The 18,601-nt window shown below is 44.2% G+C and overlaps 1 protein-coding gene across 1 annotated transcript in view; it reads left to right on the forward strand.

Moving 5' to 3' along the window:
- ZSWIM8 (zinc finger SWIM-type containing 8) overlaps positions 1-18,601 on the forward strand; it is an 81,961-nt gene that overhangs the window by 45,577 nt on the left and 17,783 nt on the right. Inside the window, exons 13-21 of the mRNA XM_015823553.1 lie at positions 1,184-1,367; positions 4,395-4,478; positions 6,044-6,168; positions 7,987-8,221; positions 10,223-10,375; positions 12,926-13,148; positions 13,358-13,647; positions 15,051-15,274; positions 17,064-17,546. Coding sequence (XP_015679039.1) covers positions 1,184-1,367; positions 4,395-4,478; positions 6,044-6,168; positions 7,987-8,221; positions 10,223-10,375; positions 12,926-13,148; positions 13,358-13,647; positions 15,051-15,274; positions 17,064-17,546 — 2,001 coding nt within the window. The remainder of the gene's footprint in view (positions 1-1,183; positions 1,368-4,394; positions 4,479-6,043; positions 6,169-7,986; positions 8,222-10,222; positions 10,376-12,925; positions 13,149-13,357; positions 13,648-15,050; positions 15,275-17,063; positions 17,547-18,601) is intronic.

Consider the following 18,601-nt stretch of genomic DNA (forward strand, 5'->3'; position numbering starts at 1 on the left):
CGAAGTCGTGTCCGACCCATTGCGACCCCATGGACAACATTCCTCCAGGCCTTCCTGTCCTCTACCATCTTCTGGAGTCCATTGAAGCTCACGCCTACTGCTTCAGTGACTCCATCCAGCCACCTCATTCTCTGTCGTCCTCTTCTTCTATTGCCCTCCATCTTTCCCAGCATTAGGCTCTTCTCCAGTGAGTCCTTCCTTCTCATTAGGTGGCCAAAGTACTTGAGTTTCAACTTCAGGATCTGGCCTTCTAAAGAGCAGTGAGGGTTGATCTCCTCTAGAACCGACCGGTTTGATCGCCTTGCAGTCCAGGGGACTCACAGGAGTCTTCTCCAGCACCATAGTTCAAAGGCCTCAATTCTTTGGCGCTCAGCCTTTCTTACGGTCCAACTTTCACAGCCATACATTGCAACTGGGAAAACCACACTTTGTTGGCATGGTGACGTCTCTGCTTTTTTGTGTTAAAAAAACTAGTATGCAGTTTTTGTAAGAGCAGTGTTACAACAGGGTGACTTTTTTCTACAGTGCACAGTGATAACAGTATAGGTAGTGTTTAACTTATGACCACAATTGGGACTGGAAAAATTGTTGTTGAGGATGTCTCATTAAGTGACACATCACATGACCGTGACCCATGACCTTCTCTTCTGCCTTCCCCATTGACTTTGCTTGTCAGCAAATGGCAATCACGTAACTGCAAGATACTGCAGTTGTCATAAGTGCAAGCCAGTGGCCAAGTACCCAGATTGCAATTACATGATCCCAGGGACATTGTGATGGTCATAAGTGTGAGGACCAGTCGTAAGTTACTTTTTATACTGCCGTCAAACAGTCGCTAAATCATAAATCAAGGACTACCTGTATTGGTTTTGGTACAATCTGTTAGCTGGTTATTTTGTTTAGTTTCCAAAACGTGCAGTTCCAGCTGCATATTCTTCACAGACTTACGTAGACTTGTATATGGCTCTGCAGAGGATCATGGATTGAGTTTAGTCTCCAAAGTTAGGGAATTTCTTGGCAGCCATTACTGGATTAAAAAACAGCCCTCTCAGCCTGAGGCAAGGATTCTTGCGCATCACTAAAAGCATTTTTTCTTAATGTTATTATCCAGTCTTTGTGTATAATAATGCATTTGTTAAAATAAAAGCCTTGTGCATATTTCTCCCTGATCCATATCACACAGGTCAAGCTGGCTTACCAGGAGTCTGAGATCGTGGCCTTGTTGAAGAAGATCCCACTTGGCTCTAGCGAGATGAATACTATTCGGGGGAGAGCCGAAGAGCTGAGGGAAGGAACCCTGTGCGATTATCGCCCTGTCCTGCCTCTCATGCTCGCTAGCTTCATATTTGATGTCTTATGTGCTCCAGGTAAAACCCCTGCATGTTTACTCAAGAGAAAGCCCCTTGAGGAAAGGAGTAACAATGATGGTTTGCTTGTCCCTCAACACTTTCAGTGCAATTTCCATAGTCCACTCATTTATGTGGGTTGGTTCTTGTGTCCATGAGAACTTCGTGTTTTCTGTAAGGTTAAAAAAATATACCTGCTACACTTGGTTTAGATGCTCACATGTGAAGGAGCTGTGGAGGTCCTGAACTTAGCCTTAATCACAAAGCTTGGAAGTATGCAATTAGCCTATCTAAATAGGCTAATAGGCTAATACAATGCCTTGGTAAGGCCACACTTGGAATACTGCATCCAGTTTTGGGCACCATGATGTAAAAAAGTTGTTGAGACTCTAGAAAGAGTACAGAGAAGAGCAACAAAGATGATTAGGGGACTGGAGGCTGAAACATATAAGGAACAGTTGCTGGAATTGGGTATGTCTAGTTTAATGAAGAGAAGGACGAGGGGGGACGTGATAGCAGTCTTCCAATATCTCAGGGGCTGCCACAAAGAAGAGGGAGTCAAGCTATTTTCCAAGGTGCCTGAGGGCAGGACAAGAAGCAACGGATGGAAACTAATCAAGGAGAGAAGCAACCTAGAACTAAGGAGAAACTTCCTGACAGTTATAACTTTTTTTTTATTTTATTATTATTATATTTGGATTTATATCCCGCCCTTCTCCTCGCGGACTCAGGGCGGCTGACAATCAATTAAAATACATAAATAACAATTACAAATTTAAAATTAATTAAAAGAAATATTTGAACATTGTCCAATTAAAATATAATTAAAACCCCTCTAAAAATTACCCTAGGCCAGTCCTGCAAGCTGGAATAACCANCCCTTCTTCTATTGCCCTCCATCTTTCCCAGCATTAGGCTCTTCTCCAGTGAGTCCTTCCTTCTCATTAGGTGGCCAAAGTACTTGAGTTTCAACTTCAGGATCTAGTCTTCTAAAGAGCAGTCAGGGTTGATCTCCTCTAGGACTGACCGGTTTGATCGCCTTGCAGTCCAGGGGACTCGCAGGAGTCTTCTCCAGCATCATAGTTCAAAGGCCTCAATTCTTTGGCGCTCAGCCTTTCTTACGGTCCAACTTTCACAGCCATACATTGCAACTGGGAAGACCCTGGCCTTGACTATACGTACTTTTGTTGGCAGGGTGAGGTCTCTGCTTTTTTGTGTTAAAAAAACTAGTATGCAGTTTTTGTAAGAGTAATGTTACAACAGGGTGACTTTTTTCTACCGTGCACAGTGATACAATATAGGTAGTCCTTAACTTATGGCCACAATTGGGACTGGAAAATTTGTTGTTGAGGAGTGTGGTCATTAAGTCAGACATCACATGACCGTGACCCATGACCTTCTCTTCTGCCTTCTCCATTGACTTTGCTGGTCAGCAAATGGCAATCACATAACTGCAAGATACTGCAGTTGTCATAAGTGCAAGCCAGTGGCCAAGTACCCAGATTGCAATTACATGATCCCAGGGACATTGTGATGGTCATAAGTGTGAGGACCAGTCGTAAGTTACTTTTTATAGTGCTGTCAAACAGTCGCTAAATCATAAATCAAGGACTACCTGTATTGGTTTTGGTACAATCTGTTAGCTGGTTATTTTGTTTAGTTTACAAAATGTGCAGTTCCAGCTGCATATTCTTCACAGACTTACGTAGACTTGTATATGGCTCTGCAGAGGATCATGGATTGAGTTTAGTCCCCAAAGTTAGGGAATTTCTTGGCAGCCATTACTGGATTAAAAAACAGCCCTCTCAGCCTGAGGCAAGGATTCTTGCGCATCATTAAAAGCATTCTTTCTTAATGTTATTATCCAGTCTTTGTGTATAATAATGCATTTGTTAAAATAAAAGCCTTGTGCATATTTCTCCCTGATCCATATCACACAGGTCAAGCTGGCTTACCAGGAGTCTGAGATCGTGGCCTTGTTGAAGAAGATCCCACTTGGCTCTAGTGAGATGAATACTATTCGGGGGAGAGCCGAAGAGCTGAGGGAAGGAACCCTGTGCGATTACCGCCCTGTCCTGCCTCTCATGCTTGCTAGCTTCATATTTGATGTCTTATGTGCTCCAGGTAAAACCCCTGCATGTTTACCCAAGAGAAAGCCCCTTGAGGAAAGGAGTAACAATGATGGTTTGCTTGTCCCTCAACACTTTCAGTGCAATTTCCACAGTCCACTCATTTATGTGAGTTGGTTCTTGTGTCCATGAGAACTTCGTGTTTTCTGTAAGGTTAAAAAAATATACCTGCTACACTTGGTTTAGACCAAATGCTCACATGTGAAGGAGCTGTGGTGGTCCTGAACTTAGCCTTAATCACAAAGCTTGGAAGTATGCAATTAGCCTATCTAAATACAGGATTGTCAATCAGTCTTTAAAACTTCATTAACTACCAGTATGTCCTAATGTTATCAATTGACAGCTCTCCTATAAATTACTCTCCAGAAACTTTGGGATACAAAGTAATGTATCCCTGTTGCTGGCCTGGAACTGATGGGAGTCAAAGTATTTAGTGGGCACCAGGGGAGACAAGATTGTTTAATTTATAGGTGTTATGCCCAGCTTCTTAAAGCAGATGGTCAGTTTTTCGGTGACTACTTGCTGAATTTCTACTACAGATTTTTTTTCAGATAAAGCACCAAAACTAAGACCCTATTTTACAGCTCTGAGGAAGCCAAAACAGTGCACAATTCCTTGTGGCGACTGCAATCCTCTTTTCATTCTGAATTACCAGCTGTGCCATGTGTTAAATGACAACTAGAGTTGTACCAAAAAAAAAAATGTCCTCGGGAGGATAAAATGTCTCAACATGGTACTGAGGTCTGACTTTTGTACTGACCTTGCAAGAAAATTTGATCATGTTGGTTTAACGGTAGCGATATTGTACAGTTGTTAAAATACAATATTTGCACTAGTTTTCTTTACCAGTCCAGGCAATGTTCATTCCCCATAGAGCTAATTAATATCTCTGTTCCTGTCCTAGTGGTTTCTCCTACAGGGTCAAGACCCCCAAGCCGTAATTGGAACAATGAAATGCCTGGAGATGAAGAACTTGGCTTTGAGGCAGCCGTGGCAGCACTTGGTGAGTGCTTAGTTTTTTCCTCTGCTCCTATAATTTGAAAAGAAATCCTGCCCATGTCATGTAATAATCTGAAGGTCAACGCTGCTAACATCGGATGTTCTTGCTTTGACAATATATGGAGATGCAGCCGTTTTTCTTCTTATGTTTTACTCTTAGAATTAGAGTTAGAATTAGATGGTACTGGGGGGGGAGGAGGAATGGGCATGGGAGTTTAGTTAGACATAACAACATTGTAACTAGGGTGAGAACCAAGGTTTTTTGAAATAAGAGATGATAAGAAATGGTGGGTTGAAGAACTGGATGGAAAGCCTGCATTTCAAACTAATCGGAGAATGTGATTTATGACTGTTAATTAGAGGAGGGAATTGTGCTTTGATACTATGTGCTCAGGGGAGGGGAATTCAGATTTTGGCTTTGCCTATGTACGTGCCGATGCTATGCTACTCGGATAAAGTTTCTTTAAGGTAAACAATGCCTCGAAGTTCTTTGAAGAGTTTCATCTGTCGGAACCATGACACTGAATTTACACAGAGATGAATTCTCTTCTTGCATCACTTAAATAGAACTGAAATAATGAAAAGCCTCGGGCACCATAGCTGATACTCTTTTTAAATGAAATCTAAAGATTTATAAAGAATATTTGTATCAATACTGATAATTTATTCTGCGTATCAACATTTATTTGTAGCACTTGATCATGAAAAGAGGAATAGAATGTAATTCGGGCATATTTTGCATAATAATAATAATATGTAGCATACTGTGTTTTGTCAGTAGCCATTTTGACAAGACTGTAGGATTGCCCTAGTACAGGGGTGTCAAACTCAATTTCATTGAGGGCCGCATCAGCACTGCAGTTGCCCTTGGGGAGCCGGGAGGGTGTGGCCAGGGTGGGTGCGGCCTACTGGGTGGGTGTGGAGGGAGTGGGTATGGCCTACTGGGTGGGCATGGCCAGCTCTACATTGTTTGCGTCAATGGTGCCTATGGGGGCCTGGGCAGGAGTGGAACAGATCTGAGGGTCTCTGGCAGAAGGGGGTGGGACCAGGGCAAGTGCCAAGGCATGGTCCACTGGAGGAGCCTCACTGTTCCTCTCAGGCCATGTGGGAGGGGGCTGGATGGTGGTGCGGGCTGCCCGGAGCCCTGGGCAGCAGAGGTCAAATGCCCAGCCTGGCCCTCGAGCACCCGTGGCACCAAGCCCAGCCCCACTTCCCCAAAGGGGTGCCCAGCTGCACTTACCTCCTCCTCAAGGCTGCTGCTGCTGTGCTTGCTCTCCTTAGCCAGGTTGTTCCTGATGGGTACCAGGGCAAAGTCAGAGGGAGACTGAATGCGTTTCAGCATAGATGGCCACCATAAAATTGTACATTGGCTCCCGGCTGGCCTGGGCCAGGACCAAGGCAGTGGGGGCCGTTCCCTCACTGTTTCCAGGATGGCTTTGCGGGCCACATGAAACCACTTCGCGGGCCGCATCCGCCCCCCCCGGGCCTTGTGTTTGACATGTCTGCCCTAGTAGGACTCTTTTAGTATTTACATAAAGTAGGACAACATTCTTGAATTCTACTTTGCAGGCATGAAGACAACAGTGAGCGAAGCAGAGCATCCTCTTCTGTGTGAAGGTACCCGAAGAGAGAAAGGAGATCTAGCTTTAGCCCTGATGATCACTTACAAGGATGATCAGTCTAAACTCAAAAAAGTAAGTTATTTTTAGAAATGTTTAGAAGCGGAACATCTTTAGTTCGTTTTTAAATAACTAAGCTTTTCAGAGTTTTCTTGGAAACCAACTAACGTTTGCAGGACTTCCAAGATTTGAAATACCGTTTGATGCGTACACGGGAGAGAGATAGGGTGGATGCTGTGTGTGTTGCCCCTGTGTGTTTCCCTGTAATGCACCTGTATGTTTCTGTGTGCATGTGTATTTTGGGAAGCACAGGGTGAGAAATACAATGTCTACTTTGATCACGAGACCACGAAAAGGGTGCTTAGAACAGAAGAGTTAGCAACTGCTGCTAAACTTATGGCCAAATAATGACCTTGCAGTCTTTTGCAGCCATCAGATTGGCTTGGCCTATGTTCCTTTTACTTTTTTCCCCATTACACCCAAAAGCTATCCTATTGGTAGGAAAAGTCTGTATTTCCTTTCCATAATTTATTTCCAATACTCTATTAATATGGATGGGAAAGATTGAGGGCAATAGAAGAAGGGGACGACAGAGAATGAGGTGGCTGGATGGAGTCACTGAAGCAGTTAGGCGTGAGCTTAAATAGACTCCAGAAGATGGTAGAGGACAGGAAGGCCTGGAGGAACATTGTCCATGGAATCGCGATGGGTTGGACACAACTTCGCAACTAACAACAACATTAATATGGAAAGAAGAAAGAGAACAAAAAAAAGTGGAGTGATTAGCTCAGTCTACGCCAGGCACTTAATGGATCCACTGGGTTTTCAGAGAGTATTGGAGTTTCTGAGATCTGGTGAGCAGTTTGATCAAGATCCATTGGAACAGGAGAGCAACAAGGGAACTTGCACTGGAGCGGCCTCTTCACTCTCAGAGAACTGCTGCAGTTCCTTACCTTCCAGAGTAGCTCATGGAAATGAAGAACAGAGGAGATAAACCGAGCATTATTGGAGGGGAAAACTCATCAGGAATCTAACTGGACCCTGGCAATGAGCGGCCAAAGGGACATACTTTGCTGCTCTTACTGTATTTGCTGAATGTTATCCAGCAGCCCTTTTTAGGACAACATTTTCCCTTTTAAGGAATGTCAGTTGCCAAGAACATCTGAAGGGTCACCATGAAGCATTCTTGCAATTGTTGGCAAATAAAATTGCTTAGACTTGGAGTCTGGAAAACAGTCACTGCCCAATGTGCTGTACCCAGGACCTAATGATGATGATGATATGTGTGGGGTTTATTATTTTTGAGGAAGTTGACTTTCATTTTGTGCTGGCCTTAATTGTTATCTGTCCAGAGCCTTTGAGAATAGACTGCACGCCAATATAATAAAAAAAATCTGTTTCATAAGTCAAGGGCATATTCTGGGGACAACTACATTGGAATTCTTACCAAGAGAGAAGACAAATGTTTTTAAATATTGAGATTTGCAGTAGTGAATTAATGTGCTGTAAGGTTAAATTTAAATTTAATTCCATACACTTTTGCCTTACGTTTCTTTCTTCTGATCCTGCAGGAGTTTGAAAGGACAGTTCTTAGCCCTAAAAGATTTTGGGAAGGCTTAATTGGGGAAAAATGAATGCGTTCAAGGACACAAAAAAAGTCTCTGCCTTATGTTATAAGTTACATTAATGTAACTAAGTAAGCCAATTTGCCTGAATTTGTGCAATAAACTGACTCATTTCGTTGCATGTGCATCCATGAGAATTTAGCCTCATGCCTATCATATGAACTGAGTGCTTTCTGATTTTAGGTGAATTTTGACTATGCCACATTATCCCTTCCATTTGCTTAGTTCCAGTAGTAACCTCTGCATTCTCCTGTTCCGTGTTTTGTAGATCTTAGATAAGCTGCTGGACAGGGAAAGTCAGACCCACAAGCCTCAAACTCTGAGTTCCTTCTACTCGTCCAGCAAACCTACAGTACCCAATCAGAAATCTCCTTCCAAACATGCTACCCAGTCAACTGCACCCATGCAGCATCTCCCAGGAACATCTGTGGCACAGCAGACAGGTGTACCGCCTACAGTCCAAAGCAATCCTTCCGAACCCTTTATAGAGAAGACTACCCAAGGTATGGACAGCTGTTTCCCAGGACACCCACTGCTCTCTTCCCGTGACCAGAAGGGATAGGAAATAAGAAGCCTAGGATTGAAGGGAGACCTATTTGAGGATTTAAAGGCACTGGTATGGAAACCTGCCTGGCAAAAAAAGAAAGCCAGAGTTAGGTTTAAAAATGGGACTCTTTCCTTTTGTTTTGTTTTTTTTCTTTCTCTTCTTCTCCTTCTCTTCTTGATTGATGATGGAATAGCTTAAAATTCTATTTAGCGGGTTAAGGAAATTTTTAGAGATACTGATTGATTTAATATTTAGGACCTAGATTTATAATGGAAACGAAAATTAATTGTTAGATTATAGTTTTGAATTGTAATACGGAAATGGGTTTGTGACACTGAAAGATATTTTATTAGCAAATGAGCTATCAGGACGAGAAATAGAATATATTTGTGAAATAAAGTAAGAATCTAATTTTCGGAATAATATGTGTATTCTAGACACGATAATTATTTGGTAATGAAATGAGGGAAATTAGGGTTACCCGAAGTTTAATTATTATGGTTATGGATGGCTAAATTGGAACATGGTAATTGGAATTAAGTAAAACTTAAAAAACAGGATTTGGATATGTATAAATAAAATTTTACTGATAATGTATTGATTGATTGAGCTCTATCTAGAAATGTATTAACTTGAATATGATATAAAAATTAAGGGAAATAGAGAGGGAACTTTTAATGAGGTAACCTGAGATATATATGAATGATTCTGTTATTGGATTTTTGATTACCCTATGACAGGGGTGTCAAACTCAATTTCATTGAGAGCTGCATCAGCATTACGGTTGCCCTTGGGGGGGGCAGGTGGGTGTGGCCAGGGTAGGTGGGCATGGATGGAGTGGGTGTGGCCTACTGGGTATGGCCAGTTCTACATCGTACGCGTCAAGGGTGCCTGTGGGAGCTTGGGCAGGAGTGGGGCAGATCTGAGGGTCTCTGGCAGAAGGGGAAGGGACCGGGGCAAGCGCCAAGGCATGGTCCATTTCTTCATTCCTCACAAAGGGTGATACCTCCCCAGCATGCACCCAGGGGGCGGGGCCAATGCGGCGGGGGCTGGTTCCTCGCTGTGGTTTTGCCAGGGTGGGTGGGCATGGGTAGAGTGGGTGTGGCCTATTGGGTGAGTATGGCCAGCTCTACATCGTTCACGTCAAGGGTGCCTGTGGGAGCTTGGGCAGGAGTGGGACACATCTGAGGGTCTCTGGCAGAAGGGGGAGGGACCGGGGCAAGCGCCAAGGCATGGTCCATTTCTTCATTCCTCACAAAGGGTGATACCTCCCTAGCATGCACCCAGGGGGGCGGGGCCAATGCGGCAGGGGCTGGTTCCTCGCTGTTTCCAGACGGCCTTGTGGAGCTAAGACTGAATGCCACCACAAAAATTGTACATTGGCTCCCGGGCGGCCTGGGCCAGGGCCAAGGCAGTGGGGGCCGTTCCCTCACTGTTTCCAGGATGGCTTCGCGGGCCACACGAAACCACTTCACGGGCCGCATCCAGCCCCAGGGCCTTGTGTTTGACATGTCTGCCCTATCACCACACTGCTTCCTAATTACTTGGATGTAAAAATTTGAAAAATTAATAAAGCTTGTTTTTTTTAAAAAAAGGAAATAAAAAACCAATTTTTTTCTTGACATAGAGGTTTCAGTCTTCTGGTTACCTGAAAGTTTTCAGTTACAGCTTTTCTTGAAACGTTTGTCTGCCATTTGCTGTAAAATAATTCCAAAAAGAAGTTTTGCTTTTCTTGTTTTTAGGAAACTTTTCCAACTGCAGTATTCATTTACAGTTTTTCCCATTTGGGAATAGGGAGGCCGAATCAGCCTGTGAATATCTATCCCGGACTTTTAACTGTCAATATTTCTGGGGGAAAGGAACTGAGTCTTGGCGGTAGCATTGAAACAGACCCTTGTTTGCAAATGCTCTTCTTTTCTCTTACTGCCTTTCTAAGTGACCTTTTGTGCTTCTCCAGAGAACCCTCAGAGATCCCCTTGTGATCCACCTGTGGAGTCCAGTATCTTAAAGCAAGAAGGGAAAGTTCCTAGCCGAATAGCTCTTGGAAGTAGAGGGGGCTACAACGGAAGATGCTGGGGTTCGCCAGTCAGACAGAAAAAGAAGCACACAGGTAACTTGGGGCTGGACTTCACAACTCTGCTACTGGGTGAAGACCTGTGATGGTTCAGAGGTCTCTGCAAGTGGGGACGGCATTGAGGCAAAGATTGCCAGCCAGAGGGCAAGTTCTGGCTGACTTCAGGTAACATTTTTATGAGAAATGCTTTGTTCATTGATTATGAATGGAAAACCTACACGAACCGTTGTTAATATCCTAATCTACTAGTAGTCTTTAGATCAGACATGTCAAACTCGCGACGTCACATGACGTCGCGCAACGTATCGGGCCGGTTTTGCCATTGCCGGCAATGGGGTGGGCGCGGCTTCCACATGGCGTGTCCGGCCCACGGGCCGGCAGTTTGACACCCCTGCTCTAGATGGATTTGTTGAAGTTCAAAATTAATTAGTTAGCGTATCTTTTTTGTGACCTGGGGCTTTGTCTCCCTCTCGCCAGTTTTAATGATGACCATTAAGATAAAATACGATGTGATATACGTATAGAGAGCTATACAAATACATACTTTAATGAAGCCATATAAATAGCACTTAGACTTATATACCACTTCATAGTGCTTTATAGCCCTCTCCAGGCAGTTTACAGAGTCAGCATATTGCCCCCCAACAATCTGGGTCCTCATTTTATCAACCTCAGAAGGATGGAAGGTTGAGTCAACCTTGAGCCAGTGAGGAACAAACCCCTGACAGTCAGCAGAATTAGCCTACAATACTGTATTCTAACCACCATGGATCTCATAAAGTACTCATGTTGGTGGTAGGCTAGCAAATAGCTACCTGAAGCATGAACTTCTTATCAATTTGTAACTTTGCAATTATTACATTTGTAAAGTAAATAATGATGTGAATTATTTTCCTCCAAATTAAGAAGGTGAAGGGTCCCAAAGTATAGATTAATAAGGGTTAAACTCATAAAGATCTGCAGTATAACACATAAACACACACACACACACACATAACATACCATATGAATGTGTTCTTTCCAATCAAAAATAGCTAAAAACCTTTGAGAGGCCTACCTTAAACAAACTGTTAATTGTTTTTGCTGCATATAGAAGTCAGAATGTGGTAAGAAATAGGTTGAGGATGTTACAAGGGTTTAGGATTGTGAAAACTGGGCCAGCGTTATCTATATTGAAGAGTCAGTTTGGATAGTGGTCAAGTCATCATCCAAGAAACTGGGAAACCATGAGTTGTAGTCCCAACTTAGACAAAGCAGCTGGGTGAACTTCGGCCAGTCACTTTCTCTCAGCCCTAGGAAGAAGGTAGTGGCAAACTACTTCTAAAAAACCTTGCTAAGAAAACAAGTCTCTGAGAATTGGACATAATTGAATGGAAAGGAAAAAAAAAACCTATGTTAGCATAAATTTGTATAGTCTGTGAAGTTGATTGTAATTTCTTTTGGTGCTACCAAATTATGTATAATAATTTTATTTATAAATCTATTTATAAATAGAGAAGTAAGCACTGCCTCCAGTCTTTTGGTGAGAAGGGAATTTTGCCTACCTATTGCTGTAAATAATGTTCAGGATTTGGCAAATAATTAGCTGAAATTAGTAAGGTGGCTTAGTTTGGCAAATGGAAATATACAGGAGTCAAGCTTGTCTCTTATTTATTTCCGTATGCCAAACTGGGAGAGAATTCTTCGATCAACATTTTCATTCCTCGGCAGCTGCTGTAACACTTTGCAAATCAGGGCAGTATAATGACCTGTAATGCTTCCTAACGGGACAGAATTTAAATTGGAGCCTCCAGAAGCTCTCAAACAAATGGTGTCAATTTTCTAGTTTCTGATTTAAACTTTCGGCAGAATCTCCTGTACAGTAGTGGCCAAAATTGTGGAAACCTTTTGGGAAAAGTGTACAGTAGAAACGCCACTTTTGGTTAAGTTTCCACCAATTTTTCTTCTAATTTCTTTATAATTGTAGCCTTGTTCACTTCATAATACTATTTTACATCGCTTTCTGGGCAACCAATCAACTCTTTGCACCATGACTTCAATTTTATTACGTTTTACAAACTCACTAAATGAAAGGGAAAAAAACCCCAACTAATTTGATAGCGATCACATAACACACTGACAAATGTCCTCCTCTCAGCTTCAATACAGGACATCAATAACAGGACATGATCTGATTGGCTCATTGCCAAAACAAGATGACACCCGATTGGCTCTCTAAACACTCATGCTCATTGGCTACAATCAGATGAAGGAAAGCTCCCCGATATCAACCTAAGCAAGTTGTGCTTCCTTTTTCTGGTTATTTGGCTATAGCTTTTCATAGAATAGAGCACAGACAATTGAACAAACTTTGTCGCATTACGTTCTTGATTGAATTATCTTTCCATTGAGCTATAATTTTATGGTACTACTCCCCTCCAAAAAAGTTGTGTTATTAGCCATCAAACCTCAAAAATACACTTTTCCCAAAAGATTTCCACAATTTTGGCCACTACTGTATATTGAAAAAATGAGATGGTATTCCATATTGTGGTCTGATTATTTTGTGCCCTCTAAGCTTGCTTACCTGTTCTCTCTGCCTTGCAGGAATGGCAAGCATTGATAGCAGTGCCCCGGAAACCACCTCTGACAGTTCCCCCACCCTCAGTCGGCGCCCCCTCCGAGGGGGCTGGGCAACTACCTCCTGGGGCCGGGGACAGGACAGCGACAGCATCAGCAGTTCTTCCAGTGATTCCTTGGGTTCCTCTTCTTCCAGCGGAAGTCGGAGGGCCAGTGGAGGGGCACGTGCAAAGACCGTGGAGGTTGGGAGGTGGGTGCTGCTGCTCATCTAGAATTGTGCGTTTATGGTACAAACGTTTCCTGGCTTTGACCCGCATTTAGCCTAAGAAAGAGTCTCTAAAGCAGGGAGAGGCTCAGTCAGAAATGGGAGCTTTATTATCTTTTGGAGGTATCTCAAGAGTATTTTATTTGGGTTTCATTTCAACTTGTCTAACGGCTGTGTTATTTTTCTTTCTGCAGATACAAGGGCAGGCGACCGGAGAGCCATGCCCCCCACGTCCCAAATCAGCCCTCGGAGGCAGCTGCTCACTTTTATTTTGAGTTGGCCAAGACAGTTCTCATTAAGGCTGGGGGAAACAGCAGCACCTCCATTTTCACCCACCCGTCTTCTAGCGGTGGCCACCAAGGGCCTCATCGTAACCTTCACCTCTGCGCCTTTGAAATTGGACTCTATGCATTGGGACTGCACAACTTTGTCTCGCCAAACTGGCTCTCTCGGACTTATTCCTCCCATGTCTCTTGGATCACAGGTGGGAGTAGTATCTGCTTGAGCTGTTCCACACAACATATCTGTCTTATTTTTTAAGACGCCCTTCCATGTGGCTTCCTTCTATAACCAGTGGTGCTCTGGAAGTCTTATCAGTAGTTTCCTAGCACAATTTGTATAACACAGGAAGGTCTGCAAACTGGGAAACGTTCTAAGTAACAGCTGTTATATCCCCTTTTTTATCCTTTTGCTGGAGGCTATATTGCGCAGTGGAAAAAAGCATTCATTACTCCATTCACATTTACAGCTATAGTTTTATCTATTGTGAAAAAGATTAGGGTGAGCAATGGGGAGAATGACCTTGCATAGGATCGCCATATAAAAATGTGAGAAGCGTGCACTGCTCCAAAGATAAATAATTTCTACATCATAGCTCTGAGTCACCCTGAACCCCGCTGAGTTTCCATTCTAAGTCTGGTTTTTGTCAGTCTTTAAAACTGGTCCTGTGTAGTAAAACAAAAACAGCTTTCAATTTGAGCATTCACAGTTTGTAAAGCTTTAGCTCTTTCTGTACTAATGAAGATATTCCCTTCCAAGCCAACCCGTCCCAGCAAGTCAGTATGGTTTTATTTGTCAGGAACCAGGAATTGTTTTTTAACTCCTCTTTTAGCCTCTTCATTAATGGGCTATCAGGTTCAGTTGATTTTGCCTGTGATGGCCCTCCTGTTGTTACTTGAGAGACTGATTCTGGTTGCGGAATAATGGAGTTCACTATCTCCTCTTGTCTGCTTTTGTATTGGGGCAGTCTGGACAGGGCGTCAGCTAGGAAATTTTTTCCTCCCGGGATGTATTTTAGCGTGAAGTTGAAACGGTTAAAATACTGCGCCCACCGAACTTGTTTAGGAGAGCCCCCCCCCCCCAAGTTATCTCCCTGGTCAGTGCCTCTAGATTTTTGTGATCAGTCCATATTTCAAAAGGTAAGTCACTTCCTTCAAGGAAGTGACGCCACGTAAGCAGAGCCCACCTTACCGCATAAGCCTCTTTCTCCCAAACCACCCACCTTCGTTAAGTGTCCATTAACTTTTTGGAGGTGTAGGCGCAGGGTTGTAAATCCCCATTCTCATTCTTTTGCAAGAGAACAGCTCCTACATCACATTGCTGGCATCAGCTTGAATGATGATTTTTTTTCTCAGGATTGGGATGTTTGAGAATGGGTTCTGGTGCAAATAGTCTCTTTAAGTTCTCAAAAGCAGTCTGGCATTCAATGGACCAATGGCAGAGGCTGGCAGGGTCGTGGCTTCCCCCTGTTTTTTCCTAGTCTTTAATTTGATCACTGGAAAGAATTAAAAGCCCTTGAGATTCCTTAATATACAAATATTCCTTAATATACAAATATACAAACCATATCTGACATGGTTTTCTTCTGCCCTTTTATCTGGCCTCTAGGGCAAGCCATGGAGATTGGCAGTGCAGCCTTGAATATCTTGGTGGAGTGCTGGGATGGTCACCTAACCCCCCCAGAAGTGGCATCGTTGGCCGACAGAGCTTCAAGAGCTCGGGATTCCAATATGGTGCGATCAGCCGCTGAGTTGGCGTTGAGCTGTTTGCCACATGCACATGCCTTGAACCCCAATGAGATCCAAAGGGCCCTGGTCCAGTGCAAAGAGCAGGTGAGCAATTCAGAAGCCTTTGATTCACCTCAACACCTAGCAAATACAGGCATCTGCCTAGCTTTTTCATGGCATTGTGGAACAGGACTGAAATGTGGGCTACCATTCTTCTTGAGTAAACATATCAAAAACTATATTGTTTAAAAGTTATCTTCCCTGGTTTTCAAGTTCTTTGGAGCTGCATCTCTTGAAAGTGAAGTTATGACTCTACCTAGCAACTTCAGTGTTGTAGGAAAGATCCTTCCTCTAGTTCAGGGGTAGGCAACCTTGGCTCTTTTATGACCCGCGGACTTCAACTCCCAGAATTCCTGACCCAGCCATGGCTCAGGAATTCTGGGAGTTGAAGTCCACGAGTCATAAAAGAGCCAAGGTTGCCTACCCCTGCTCTAGTTACTGGCATGTTGTTTTATAGCTTTATAATTCTATAAACTGAATTAAAACAAATCAGGAACAACTAAGTTAAGCCAAATACATAAAACCACTGAGGAGAATAAAGTGATTTTATATTAATTTTTTTCAAAGCTTCTTGTGTATAAAAGTAAATTGTTATAAATCGTGCAGAGCCATTTATTAGCGTCTGAGGCTTTGGAAAACAGCCTTGTGTGTTTATTTTTCAGAAATGGAATACAGATAGTCGTAGATTTACAGCCATTCATTTAGTAATTGTTCAGAGTTACAATGGTACTGAAAAAAGTGACTTGCAATGGGCCTTGTGCTTAGAACTGTTGCAGCATCCACACAATCGCCCGATCACAATTTGGGTGCTTGGCAACCGGCTTGCATTTACAATGGTTGCAGCATCTCCAGGTCACGTGATTCCCATTTACAGCCATTTACAACAAAGTTAATGGGGGAAATCGGATTCAGTTAACAACTGCATGATTCATTTAACAACTGCAGTGATTTGCTTAACAACTGGCAAAAAGGTCGTAAAATTAGGTGTGATTCACTTAACGACTGTCCTGCTTAACAGTGGAAATTCTGGTCCCAACGGTGGTTGTAAACCATGAGCAGATTAACCATTTCCACGTCTACGTCTTTTAATAATTTCACGCCGATAACAAAACTGAGCAGTCAGTTGTTTTATACTTCCAACTTTGTTCGGCAGAATATTATACTAAAAACTTCTCCTCCTTCAGATTTTCATAATTGCAATTTATTTCTAATTTGTAGGAACTGCTTATCGTTGATTCATTTTGTTCAGCCAGAGGGGGAGGTAGCTGTTCCCTTTGTAACTCAGCAGCGGGCCTTTTCCATGCCTAATTGTTTCATACTGCTAATTTTGCTTGCAGCCCTTAGTTGTATTTCATTCTAATAGTTCAGTGATGGCGAACCTTTTAGAGACCGAGTGCCCCAAAACCGCCCGGTCCTCCCTGCTCCATCCCCGTCCACACCCCGCCCACCAGCAGGGCCACCCACTGCCTCCATAGCCCGCCGCAGATCACCCAAGCAGCCCTGCAGCGCCATAGCGGCCACACCCAGCATCATCTGCGCACGATGGGGCATGAGGGTGGAGTCTTGTTCCTGCTGCCCAGCTGCCATGTCCTTGGCTGCGCTGCTCTGCGCAAGCCGTGCCGGGGGTGACTTCTAAGGGGGGGCTGCTGATGAAGGGGGGCACGGGGAAGCGGGGCTGGGGCGACGGCGCGCGTGCCCACAGAGAGGGCTCTGAGTGCCGCCTCTGGCACATGTGCCATAGGTTCGCTGCCACTGTAATAGTTGATTCTAAAAGGTTACTTCTGAAGGCTCCTATAAAAAACCTTGAATCTCAATGTAGCTTTTGAATTTGCAGGATAATCTAATGTTGGAGAAGGCTTGCTTGGCTGTAGAAGAGGCCGCCAAAGGCGGCGGAGTTTATCCTGAAGTTCTATTCGAAGTTGCTCATCAGTGGTACTGGTTGTATGAGCAAACGGTTGGGGTAACTCTTGCCCAGAGGGAAGGAGCAACAGGCTGCAGTGCAAACGGAGCCCGGGCGCCGTGCGAAACAGTCCGTGGACAGCCAGACACCAGAGTGACGTCAGAATCCGCCACAGTAACGGTGGCTGCTGCGGTGACGGCAGCAGCCACGGTAGTGCCTGTGATCTCAGTGGGGTCCACCATATACCAGCAGCACACCGTGGCAGGACCAGCAATGGCACACGCGCACACCCAGGGCCTGCACCCCTACACGACACTCCAGACCCACATTCCTTGCAATCCTCAATACATCAGCCATCCTCTTCAGCACATGCCACGGCCAGCAGTCTTTCCAGTGCCCGGTTCTGCTTATCCACAGGTAAGTTGTTTGTAACCGTCTAGAAAAACAGTCTAGAATAACTACTTTGACCATGGCACATCTACTTTTGAATTCAGATGACAGGGACTAGGCCAGGGGTCGGCAACCTTAAACACTCAAAAAGCCACTTGGATCCATTTCCCACAGAAAAGAAAACACTGGGAGCTGCAAAACACACACAGGCCCGCGCATCGGAGGAGGGGGCTTGATTGAAGAGTTTAATTAAAAAGAAATAGAGGCTGCTGTGCATGAGTTCTCCCTCCCTTCCTCTTTTCTTCCCCCCCTCTCTCCCTCTCTCCGATCTTCTGCTCACCTGGCCAGCTGGCCTGATGCTGTTCTCCGACAAGCTGACACACATTCTTATTGGGCTGCTCTCTCCTGCCCTTGGTCTGCTAGTCCTCTTCCCCCACTCAGTGTGTGTGTGTATGTGTATGTGTGTGTGTGTGTGTGTGTGTGAGAGAGAGAGAGAGAGAGAGCTGCTGCTTTCTGCTGCTTCCTGCTGAGATGCAGCAAAGGCAGGAGCCCCGCCCAATAAGCTTGTCAGCTTGTCTGAGAACAGCGTGAGGCCACTCTTTTTTTTACACAGAGAGAGAGAGAGAGGGAGGGAGAGAGAGGGAGGGAGGGAGGGAGAAGGGAAGCGCAAGTGCCTCTCTCTGTGTGTCTCTCTCTCTGCAAATGGCGGAGGAGGACTGGGAGCTGCAGGAGAAGGTTCAAAGAGCCACATGGGGCCCCGGAGCCGTGGGTTGCCGACCCATGGACTAGGCAATGGCTGGGCAGAAATGGCATTTTATTTCTTTTTTCATTTGTGAGCAGGGACGTTGGGAGGAAAGTTTCTTTTTTGTTCAAGGGGAGAAATGCTTTCCAACAACCTCTCGTGGGCACACACCTACACACACAGCAGTAATAGCAACTACACTGCCCTAAAAGTCTCCTGGGAGGAGTTTTTCTCAGATGTTTCTGATGTAATCAAAGGCTAAGAATCTGGGAGATCAGAGAGATGATTGTACAGTCACATTGGTGCCCCTTGGACAATCTTGAACGAAGCTTCACTCAAT

Source organism: Protobothrops mucrosquamatus, unplaced genomic scaffold (genome assembly GCF_001527695.2).
Source record: "Protobothrops mucrosquamatus isolate PMUCROS unplaced genomic scaffold, P.Mucros_1.0 scaffold1910, whole genome shotgun sequence".
Taxonomy (NCBI): domain Eukaryota; kingdom Metazoa; phylum Chordata; class Lepidosauria; order Squamata; family Viperidae; genus Protobothrops; species Protobothrops mucrosquamatus.